This window comes from Ischnura elegans, chromosome X (assembly GCF_921293095.1).
Source record: "Ischnura elegans chromosome X, ioIscEleg1.1, whole genome shotgun sequence".
Taxonomy (NCBI): Eukaryota; Metazoa; Arthropoda; class Insecta; order Odonata; family Coenagrionidae; genus Ischnura; species Ischnura elegans.
The window spans coordinates 58,319,961-58,332,613 of record NC_060259.1 but is presented as its reverse complement, the minus strand read 5'-3'; the positions used below and the strand labels follow the sequence as shown (position 1 = coordinate 58,332,613).

General features: G+C 33.9%; 1 protein-coding gene across 9 annotated transcripts in view; it reads right to left on the bottom strand.

Moving 5' to 3' along the window:
- Nucleotides 1-11,598, bottom strand: part of LOC124171365 (forkhead box protein P1-B) — a 31,412-nt gene extending 19,814 nt beyond the window's left edge. For 4 of the 9 annotated variants that reach the window (XR_006867693.1, XR_006867692.1, XM_046550530.1 and 1 more), the window contains exons 1-4: nucleotides 4,915-6,473; nucleotides 2,980-3,238; nucleotides 1,718-1,855; nucleotides 258-468 (exon numbers count right to left, since the gene is read on the bottom strand). Coding sequence is in view for 7 of the 9 variants with exons in the window: in XM_046550530.1 (XP_046406486.1) it covers nucleotides 258-468; nucleotides 1,718-1,855; nucleotides 2,980-3,238; nucleotides 4,915-4,923 (617 nt within the window). In the remaining 2 variants the exon portion in view is untranslated. The other 5 variants (XM_046550533.1, XM_046550534.1, XM_046550532.1 and 2 more) reach the window with 5 other exon arrangements.
- Between the last annotated feature and the right edge of the window lie 1,055 nt (nucleotides 11,599-12,653).

Below are 12,653 nucleotides of genomic sequence, written 5' to 3'. Positions count from 1 at the left end.
CATGAGTTTTACACTTTTCTACGTTTTCCGCGATCTTTAAAAAGAAATAAAAATGACGCAGAAGCACCAGGATATTTTCATTTTAATGCTAGGCTACACCGGACTTATTATTTCTATCAGAATTCCCTTTGTAAAATGGAATTATTTTTACATTTTACAGTAAATGGTTTCCTGCTCAACTTTATGGAAGCTGAAGTTCAGAAATGACAAAATGACTTCGTTTCCTTCCACGAATTTATTTACTTTTGATTACTTACTTAGTAAACGACTCAATATTGTCATATATTGCTTCACAGCCAGGCCATTTACAAACGCCATGACCATAAAGGGGATGGACTTTTTCCACTAAATTGCTGCTATCAAGATTTGAACCTTGTATTCCACTATTTTCCAGCATGGGCTTTTCATCCACACCCCCAAAACCATTGAGGCCTTCTCGCTGGCATGCTCCCAACGGGCTTAGCATTCCTAAAATTTCAAGGAAAAAACGTGAATATTAGCAACATAAATTATGTATAGAACACAGCAACTTTCTCTTAGGTCAAAACTTCTCAAAAATTAATTATGTAAGGTTTCGTGCTAATGTAGGATCATTCTCCTTATAAAGTATACTTTCTTATCTCTCACATAAAAAAACAACACTTTTTGATAATTCAAAATAAGCTGTGCATAATTATAATCATCTCATTAGCCCTATGGCTTTGTAAGAACATGAGTACTGGGAGCATAGCTTTGGACAACCAAAGGCCACAGCTGACTTACTGATATTTTTAAAAAGAAATTTATATGTTCTCATCACTGTGACATTACTGCCACTTCAACAGCTTCTGTAGTGATTATTATTCAAAATTGCTAAATCCTTTAAGCCAATATGCAACCTTATTCACGGCCACTACATACTATTATTCACATTTTCTATTATTAAAACAATTTAGATTCCTTTAAAATAGGATCTAAACTTTCCCATATCAAATAATCATGACTAAATCGACCCATCACCAGTAACAAGAGTCAATGGAAGGCATTTACAGTCACAAACTAGGTTTCACATAACCAACTACAAACATAAATTATTCTCAACAAGCCATTTGAGCTATGCTATTAAGCTATGGGCTCGAGCATTTAAAATTACCTCCCCAGAAATTAAGATATACATAACTCCAAATCGTAAAGTTGGTCTAAAAAAGTATTTGGTTAAAAAATGTTTATACAGCCTCCAAGGGTTCTTCGGCAATCCCTGAAAATTTCTGTGCTACTCAACAGTTCCTTTTTCTATTTAGTATAATTTAGAGCAAACCTTTCTTAGGTATTGAAGAATGTAATGGCATCTTTTTTAACCAACTTCTCCTGACTTGACCTATAATTATTTCACTGTCTTCCATTGTCACATATGACCTTTGGAAAGATAAAATTATTATCTTATGCTAATCATAAGATCATTAGCAACCATTATTATTTCCATCGTCATCATCTATCAGTATGTATTACACTGACCTCTAAAAAGATATATTTGAAAGATGAAATGTTCAAGTATCACGTAGAATCTTATTTAAGATACAATTAGGAAACAGAGCTATCCTGAATTAAATACAACTGTTAGACATGCACAATTAAGATATCCATGATGAAAAAAACAGTAAGATAAATACTCCCAGCTCAGATGACATTTTTTATAAGTTATCTTAGACAGCAAATCTGACAAATTTATTAATTTTACCATTCAAACCACACATGGTTTTGTGGACCATGCCAATTGGATGTGAGTCAGAGGTGTCATTGGGGCTTTCTTTCCAGGGGTGAGGTGGAGTCGGAGGTAAGACTTCACCCGGCCCAGGACCAGGTCCCTGCTCCAAGCCTGCTCAAGAGCATGACCAAAAACTTAATTAATAGCCAGGAATAATAAAAAAAAGGATACAATTCCGCTGAATAAAAGTTACTGTTCAATTACATCACTCAATTAGCATTTATGTTTTTAACATCCATTTACATTGATACATGCACTAAAATATTATGCATATGATTTTATACTAGCTTAGAAGTATATATATGTATTGTAACTAACTCAATAATCAATGCATGGGATCATAACTTCATGATCGTGAATGATAATGGAAAATACATACAGTTTTACAATTAATTAATATGCTGAAACTATTATGAACCACTGGGAGATGACAAAAAAAGCAAAAGTAACTTAATTTTTAAATAAAGTTTACTTATTCATAACTTCTATCATTAGACACATTTCCTTCTACTGAAACAGGTAATAATTTAGATGCCTTCCACAATACATTTAAAACTTAACCCACTGGAATTTAATGTGACATAAATTTTGATATTCACACAAAACACTCATCACCCTTATAATCATCAATATTATACAAATATCAAGTATAAATATCTATCATATCATTGATGATGGTTCCTTGCAAATTGAATTATCTTCAGTTGTCACACAAAATGGCAAGTATAATAGAGTTCCCAAAAGTGTCAGTTGAAAATGTCAATATTACACTTTCCCTTTTTTACTTTGTGATAGTTAAAAATTGGAAAACCTTAAATAGTAAAATGGTATCCAAAATTTCATATCAAACACAAACCACAAATTTGTAATCATAAATAGGAATGATTTCAATTGTAATTCACTTGTCATTGAAAGCCAAATAAGTCGCTTCAAATCATTTCTGTTGTAAATTTACTGTATGAATCTCGGTCACTCATGCGTAACTCATGAAAACAATATTAGGTACTCCAAATCACATTAAATTATATCATGGGTTGCATTAACCTACCAACTGTGCCCCATTAAGCCATAGTGAACTTTGTGGGCTTTTAAGAATGATCATTGGGAATTGTGGATTTCCCAGTGAAACGCATTTGTAATTGATGCATTTCGCATGACTCTATTTCCACCACATGCATCCATGTAGTGTATAGATAACAATTTAGTGTCATAATTGAGTGATGGAAGTTACTCACCATTGCCAGGGGTGAGAACCATAGTTTGAAGGCCAATCCCATGTTGTAATAAGTACTGCCGCTGCGTGAGCTGTAACTGATGCATCAACTGTTGCTGTTGCAGAGCTAATTGCTGCAATGGGCCTGATGCCTTCCTTTTCTCATCAGTCTGGATTAGATGAGTCTGTTGCATGAGATTAAGCTGTAGTTGCTCTTGTAGCTGCTGTATCCCTTGCTCCAGTTGTTTACGTCCCAAAACAGCCATATGAATTTCCTGTTGCTGAAAAATGATTTTTTAAAGAGTCAAAACAGCTAGGCACTCATAACAAGGCACAATATTGCCACTAATATCAAAGGAAAAAATACTTGAAACTTCAGAGGCTTTATAAAATGTTCATGAACTGGTCCATCTACTAATCCTCAAGACAAAACATTGACAATATTTCACTAACATGGTATTTGAAAAATTTCCCTTTCTCTATGTTTAAAGCAAAAAATAGTTGAGTCATAAACAGAAAATTTTCAAATATATTAGGCACTGTCATATATAAGAAAGTTTATAACAAAGGAATAGGAAAGTCTGTGAAAGGGATGCAACTGTTAATATAATTGGTATTTTAAAACAACAAACACTGTTATGCATCAGAAAATTACTGCTGTAGATTTTATGTTACAACACACAAAGAGGACACATCATAAAAATCCACCAGTTTGATAATGCACAGGCCAAATGCATCATATTTTTGAAAGTAAATTTCAGAGCAAACATGATTTCATACACACAGAAAACCTTCACTTTTCAAAGAGATTATGGCAAAAAGGCAGAAAGACAACACTTCCATTGGGAAGAAAATAACAATCATTTTCACAATAACTGTATTTTGCACTAAATGGTGAAAGATATCATTATCTGAAATAGAATCAATTGAAAAAGATCCACCTAGATGGTGTACAATCAATTAGTGAGAACCACAAGAATCAGTCAGTATCCTCTACATCATATTTGTTCATTATGATTATTGAACTCAGCAGAAAAACTCATTCATCACACAAAGAATATTCATGCTGTTTGTATTTTGACATTACAGTGAACAATGACGAGTTTCACTGACAATTAATTTTGAAATGTAAATTGAAATTTTGATCTACATTTTCAAAAAGACACTAAAACAACTTGTAAAATCTTATTTTTCATTAATTCTACTGAAAACTACATTTATTCTCAAATACAGGCTAATATAACAACTGCAGTAAATTTACTTAGTGTAGTAAGTTCACTTAGTGCAGTAAGAATTCTCCATTCCAACATTTTGTAATTCAATAACAGGCAGAAAACTACAAAAAATCAAATTCGAGTAATTGTTAAAAACTAACTGAACTAATGCAATCTATAAAATGGTTTGTCTTCTACTCAATGGAAAAATAATTTTGAAAATCAATTCTAGATTTGTAAAGGTTGCAATTTAAGGTACTAACACACCCTTAATTAAGAGCAAAATAATGTAATTTCCATTCCAGAATAGAGAAGATATGTAGCTCAGACAAAACACAAGTGCATAAGAATCAAGCATACAACTTTATTTACCGTAAGTACCAATAAATGACTGCAGAAAAATCTGATAAAAGTTGGCTCTCCTATTTAAAAATACCCACATGATAACTTAAAAACATGACAATCGCCCAGTTCACAGGATGTGTTCTGTATGAAAGTTAGCCTAAAAGATATGGAGTAAACTACAGCACTGTTGGTTGCTATTCATGCCGATAGGTATTCATGGTCACAATGTACAGTGATCCTCCACACATCCAGTCCTTCATCTGAATGAGGTAACTCTAATGCCAAGTGTCAAGGTTAAAGATCATTGTATCTGCTGAATTATTATCATCTGGGTGAAAGTGCAAATGCCTAATAATATGCACAATAGCTGTTTACGTGTTGATTTGTTGGCAGTTTACCTTTGGCATCAGCCAACATGGGAAGATTTCAGTGGCGATTTGCTGATAGAGGAAGCCAGCAGCATATCACGCAAAGAAAATAGCCGAGTTTCTATTCTCAAAATCAAGCAATGTAGCAAAGTGTCCATCAGTGCAGACAGCAGCACGCAGCATTTCCAGCAAGCAGGCGCCCACAGAAGCCTTCAGGACTCCCACGCAAGCATTCCATCAAAGAGAAACGCATCGTGTGACCGGGCTTAGCAAAAGGCAATTATTGTACAGGGTCAGCAAATACTAAATGATAGACATTCATTGAACTTCCCTAACATGAACTTATTCCAATCTATGCCCTAAATTAATGAATTATATTTACTACGCACGGCGCTAATGAGGGCCAAATAATCATTCCCCAAGAGCCAACATCTATTTCAGAGACTAAACTTCAAAGCTAATCCTCAACCAAGTTCTACACAAATATCTATGAGTCATTGAAAATTCAAAATTGGAAAGAATACTCTCATGTCATTCAGAATGAAAGGCACGTATCTCCAGATATGTAATAAATTATTCAAAAGCAAAATCTGTATGAAAATTCATGGAAATAATGCGTATGTTCTCCTTCAACTCTTCCTTGTGAAGATTTTGGGCTGATGAAAAGAATATTTTTGCTGATACTCGTCCATGCACAAGTATCACTCTACTGACTGCTGAAGATGATGCTCTACACACCATCTTTTGAATAAAATAATAAAATCTCTTGAATTACTTTACGGATGATAGACTGTTTTGCTGGGGGGGCCTTCGTCAGGAGCCCTGACACTTAAACCTTGTTGGTCCATCGTGCCGACCCCAAGTCTATCCTGTCCACTAAAAAGCAGACAATGGACAAGAGCACCACAAAGAGGATCAAGGACAGTCTCCCATCCAACCCTCAGCCGGACCCAGTATTGCTTGGAATCAGTATTCTTATGGGAACCGGAGTGGCTACGCCTATGTCCAATATTATGCAAGGTAATTCTGAGAATTGACCTAATGGCCTCTAGTAAGAAACTTGTATGCTAATCATGACACTAATTTTACACCTGTTAACTTACAATAAAAGAATTTTATTGAAGCCTAAATGGTATAGTATCAGCCCAACACAAGTATGTGAAGAATGAGGAGAAATACTTTTGACCTATTCAAAAGCTGAAAACTTCAGCCCAAGAGCTAGCATTCTTTATTATCTGCATTGGTAAATAAATGTATGCTATTACATGTCAAGGATGGTTACGTGCACAATCAAATTACCTGACCTAACTACTTATTAACAGCTGGTGCGTACAAGAAGGCAAAAATAAACAGGCAAGCATCCTACATTTAGAAATAAATAAATGCAAGAGATATTGGAAGGAAAATACAAGGCGATAAAAAATATGAACTTTACATTCTATGTCACCCCTAAATTAAGATAAACTTGCAGAGAAAATCATAAACTTTAAGGTGACTTTAAAAATATTGAAATAGTAAACTCATGAAAATAGTTGGTGGCAACTAAAGATGGAAAAATTTCCTAGTCATCTAGTTTTCCATGCAAAATTTTAACTCACCTCAGACTCCTATATTGAAGCTAATACTGGAAAATTTGGTACATGAGCATTCACAACCAAACTAAGTAACAAACTGATCAACTTTAATCATTGTGCAGGATCACAATGACATCACAAAAGTGGATTCTTTCCCGATTCCTACCCAAGGTAAAAGGAGATTTTGCAAGGTAATATTTATTTTATTTTTTTTACTTTATTCCCAAACCACCGAATACAGCTCTCATAGGCCATTTTTATACTGGGGTAACATAACGAACAACCATGCCCTGGATAGTGGAAACTTACCCAGGTGGGAATCGAACCCACGACCTCTTGTTTGGCAGGCGAGGACTTCACCCCACCACCACCCAGGCAGGCAATATTCGGCATAATTAGAACGCATTCCTTCTAAAAAGGGTCAAGTTAACTAAAATGATATACCAAGGATAGACCTACATCAGTAGATCATCACCTGGGTTCAAATACACTGAATCACAAGGGTTATTCCCTAACTTTACCAAGCGCACAGGCTTGAAGATCGACGACAAGAAACTCAATTTTTAAAAATATCTATTACCTTTGATAACCAACAAAGAAGGCTGATAAAAATTTATGATTCTTTATCTGCAAAGGATTAATTATGAATCCCCCACGCATGTTCCAATCACATACGTGGAGGATCCACTTTAAGCAATATTTAAAGTGAATCCACTCCCTACCATTATGTATCATGCAAAATTCACTCTTGTAAAAACCCTTCCAACAAAAATATGCAGGATTAAATAAAATGTGGGAGGAATAGGGTCAGGGAAAGGGCTGAAACAGCATGCACACACAGTATTCACAACTCCAACTTGTTATATTACAGGACTCCGGACTCCCTGCTTTGTCTCCGGACTTCCTACATGAAAATAACAATACATTAAAAATATATATTCCATACTCGGTTACATATTGCAAATTATTAAAATGTGCAATCTGTAGCCAAGTCATCAAATATTAATTGAACTAGTTCATTATGCCAATCAATGGATTAAAACAGTAATTAGAAACCCATTGAATTACCATGAATGAAACATTCAGGCAAATTGAAAGTCTGAAAAAAATGAAAGCACTATGCACCTTGAGGCACATTTAGTTTGCCATTTGAGAGAAAATAATTTCATATTCTCAATTTTTAACTTGCTTTTTTTTTTAAATGTGCCTCTTGGACATGAATGCCAACATTACCAGGTACCTGACTTAGCTATTCCATCAGCATGCATCCGAAGTAAGTGATCCAATGGGCACAGTAGATTTTAAAGATGAGAAGAGCACTAGGCAAATGCCATCACTTTTCACTATTCACTTTTCACTATTCACTTGAATCACTTATAACTTCATTCCTAAAAAAAAGCCCAATATTCATATTACATCTCACATGAAACACCCATTCGCATATCATTGAGTAAAACTGCAGAAACATGTGTCATCTTCTATATTCATAAAAATAAGAATGACATTTCAAGATTTTGACGAGAGCTGTAATATTTACGAAATAGAGTGTCTGCATGTTTACTCAATTATTCAATATATCATCACCAGACTGTTAATCATTTATAATTAAAAATTGTCACAGGTTCATGTAAATATGTCTCATATTTCTTCACAAATAAACTAAATTTTCATTAATATTGCTGGAATTTCTTTATCCCAATTTGATTGATGAAAATACAGAATATTCTTGCATACCAGTTACATTATTCCAATTAATACTGCATCCAAACAAACTTACTTTGAAAGTCACAACTTAATCCAGCCATAAGCATCCTATTGAAAGGGGTACCATGATAAAGTTATTAATTCATGTATTTTTGGCCTGAGTGCATTGGTGGTGGCATGGTATGAATGTGGCATGATGAAAAAGCATAAAAAGAGGTGTGGCAATATGAATGCATGGGGGTAATGGGTGGAGCATCTCTGAAAAGGAAACTGAAATGAAGATTATGACGGCACATCTCAATCTCACTCTTCCCCTCCCAAAGTGCCGTAAAAACAGTATACAAAAGAAACCCGGTAAGGTGGTATGGCATTTGGAGGAAGCGACCAACAGCTAAGGCCACTTGCGCCATGAGGGAATGGGTAGGGAGAGAAGGGTGGAGAGAAACCCAGCATCAGAATCAGCCTGCTCTTGGTGAAAGGCAACAAGGGGACCATGGCTTAGCACCCCATCCAATGGATGGCATGTTGCGCTTGAAATGCCCTCCACACAACATTCAAGCATGTATCGGGCAATCTCAGAAAATTCTCTATTGCCGCCGAGATTTAAACCCAAGCCCATGAGGCACGAAGCCAACACTCAAGCCACCACACCAACCAAATACTCAAACTATCAGGACAGTCCAATTACATTCATATTGTGGACTCACATTCTACACTATTAAATAACATCAATCACCTTTATTTCCCTCAGTCACATCACATTATATGTGACCAAGAATGGGATCAGGATGGTGCAATGGAACTGAAATGGGGATGACTTTCAAATGTGGGGGGGGGGGCAAGAATGTCTTCTTTATGCAATAACCTGGTTAGAGAGTTAATTCGTGGACTGTTATCAAAAGCTAAGCAGTGACATTAGTATCTCCTCAAATCTTTCTTATTAAACTGCGCTGTTTCAAGCATGACTGCGTCGAATTTACTGATCATTCCTAACAAGTAATAATAATAAAAATCTTTCTTATTACCTCATTATGATAAGGTAATTTCAAAACTAACACTTTGTTACTTTGTTGGCTTTAATCCTCAGATTATTCTAAGTCTAAAGATAGTAAAAACTTTGATGCAAAAAACAAATTTAAATGAAAACTGAAAAATTTATTATTAATATGGTTTAAAAAAGGTAAAATACCACTTACAATGCCAGGTGGCTATCAGGTTCCCTATAATCATTCCTTGCTGAATACATAATCGCACACACAATGCAACTAATAAAATTTGCCGAAAAAAATTATATTCCACCATTTTAATGCAAAAAGAAAAGGCAATCACCTGTTACCCCGCAATGATGATAACTAAAATTTTTGACTGGTGATATAAGTTTGTTTTTCATTTCCACCAGAATGTCAAACATGTTTGTGAAGATGAATGAGGTCCTATACTTGACAACATGAGGTAACATATGCTACAAGCATGAATGAGAACAAATTTAAAAGAAGCAAAACACAGAATGAAGTGGGCAAATGAAATATCAGCCATTCCACTATAATTTGCACCAATATTAGTACTAAAGTTTCACTAAAATCCCATGACCACGTTTAAATTATTTAACCAATCCCAATTTCTCTGTGATTTTCAAAAATTTAATTAAATTTTAGTCCAAAAGAAAATAGTTCACACATGATCAACACCATACTCAAGACTTCAAATATAACAGCCAATAAGCACCCTTAAAAAAATTATATATAAATCAATATGCTTACCTCTGCTGTTGCTCCTATGCTGTATTTATGCATGTAGGCAGTCTCAATTAGTTGAGAAGAATTTTATCACTCCAATTCCAAATAAATGATCCTAAAAAAGAAAGCTACGATTCCTAGAATAATCTGTTGTTGAAACACACAAAAATCACCATTTTTTACAGAGAAATAAGCTGAGTAAAGACAGCCACTTCACTTACAGATAATTACATGATTGTTATTTGAATTAACTTCATGTTATATTCAATTATATATCAAAATGGTTGTGTAAAGTATAAATAGTTATTCAAACATTTTTCACCACAGTATGACACATTGATACACCACATCAAAGTTCACAATGCAAATACAAGATATGAAAATACTCAATGCAGGGTACAGAGGTTTTCTGGGATTCAAAGCACATATCAAACCATATAACTGTCCCCACACACGTGTTGCAAGATGACAACAACACACCAATGCATGCAAGTTTTTCATTCAGATAACTTTAACAACATCAAATAGCTATTGTACAGTGAAAATACAGCTGGCAGAATGAAATTCCCAATACCATAAATTCTACAATGATTGAAAAGAAGTTCACAACAAAAAATAACACTCGGGATAGGGAAAGGAATAGAGCATGTCATGCCATGGTTATCTCAGCTCCTGAAATTTCATAAGTCTTTTTAAATTATCCACCATCACTGAACAATAGTGAAAAACTATTCATCAACACGGCATGTATAGCCTTTTTTCATAATTTTTGCTCTCAAGTATACTTCTTATCAAAAATATCAGAGTAATTTAAAATATTATCAATCATTGCATTAGCATTTCTTCCACCCCACAAAATTTTAATTATAATATATGTATTATGATGCACTGATGGATTGATGGAATTGAATTATCATGAAATTGCTGAATGAAAATGATTTAACTGCACATGTACAGCCAGTTATGACTGTGATTAAAATAAGAGAGGCTTCAACACTAAAAACAGAGGTTGATTTTCAGAACTATAGTAATGAATGATTATGAATGGAGTGAAAGTTTTTAGAAAAAAAAATAGGTTTTTAAGACAGTGAAATTCAGGAACTTTCAGCTTTCCAGGTAAATGTAAATATAAATCCACTACCATGGTTCTATGAATTTTTAAAGAAATTTTGGAACTGTTTTTTAAGTGGATAAAGAAACATGACAGCTCAATGGCATATGACAGGTTGTTCCAAACAGTAAAAAAATTACCACTGGATATTGGGAATCCTATGTGGTGCAGAGAATATCACATTAGCCTAGAAAGCCAAACATAAATGGTTTGATTCAGAGTCCACGGAATCTCTCCTTCATCAATTTGTTACAAACTTGAAACATTTTATCCAAAACCATTGTGTTCCGTGGCATTGGTAAAAATAAGAGAGAATTTTAATACATCGGTAAATACAGTAAAGAAAAACTGTTACAGAAAATGTTCCTGAGGTATCACTTGTGAGAATTCATTGAACATATTTTGGTCACATAAATTTGAAATATGATGTAATCACAATTACCAATAAGTGTTTATGGGTAATGCTTAGATGAAGAATGCATCATTCATGCAGAAAATTAAAGCTAAGTATGATCAGTAAAATTAGGTTCATGAAACATGATTGTAGAAAAAAATAAAATTAATTTTCATTTCAATAGGAAATTACCAACCTATGGTAACATCTACACAGAAAGGTAAACTGAAAACTTTACACTTTAAGGTATTTTGAAATGACAACAGATTTTTGAATACGTCATAAAATAAATATTTTGAAAGCACTGCAAAAATGTAAAATTTAAATTCACAAGTAAGTAAAACCTGTCTCGCTTAAACCCCATGCAGTCATAAACAAGTTTCTCATGCCCTTTGAATTCCAAGAGTATTAATTTTTTTAATCTCACAAATCATTTTAAATTAAAAAGAACTAGCAGCATTTTTCCCCTTCAAGACTATGCCATTTCATCATGGTCTCTGTAGAAGAGAAGCAAACCTATCTATTCAAAATATTTAGACAACTTTTGCAAATCCAATAATAATAAATAATTCCAATAGCTCAATACCAATGGAAAAGAATTAACAAAACACAAGTAACCTAGATTCTCCATCCTTACTGCCCTCCAATCCCTGTGGATATTTCCCCAATATATTTACCACTCACGTCTTGTCAAAACATGTGGTCTTTGTACCAAATACAGGAATAGGGAAAAACAATACTTTCATCTGGAAATAAACTTTAATTTTCATAGCTTTGAAATCGTTTTTCATCCATGATGCTACTAACAAACACAGAAAAGTATATCTGCTCAAACATAATGTAATTGCCACATTGGCGAGCATTTTTGTAGGCTTTTAAGAAGATGAATGAGTTCACTGAAGTTGGCACTGTTTCTCTTGAAAATGTAAGTTTTCGTAATACCTAAAAATTTTCTGAAATAAGCATCATCACTATCATGAGTATTTTCTGTTGCAATCCATAACACATGAATGAATGGTTTCCTAGACCCACACATAACTTGATGATATTCAAAATTTCTCAGTAAAACTTAATATGGCCATAATTCACAACATTTTGAAAAATATTCAAACATATTCTAAACATCACCACTAAATGAAAAGTTGATAGAGAAATTATGGCCAAAAGATGATACCAATCATAAATAAATATTCAGTACAGTTAATAAACCCTCAATTTCTACTGTAAATTTTATTTTTACAATCCAAATG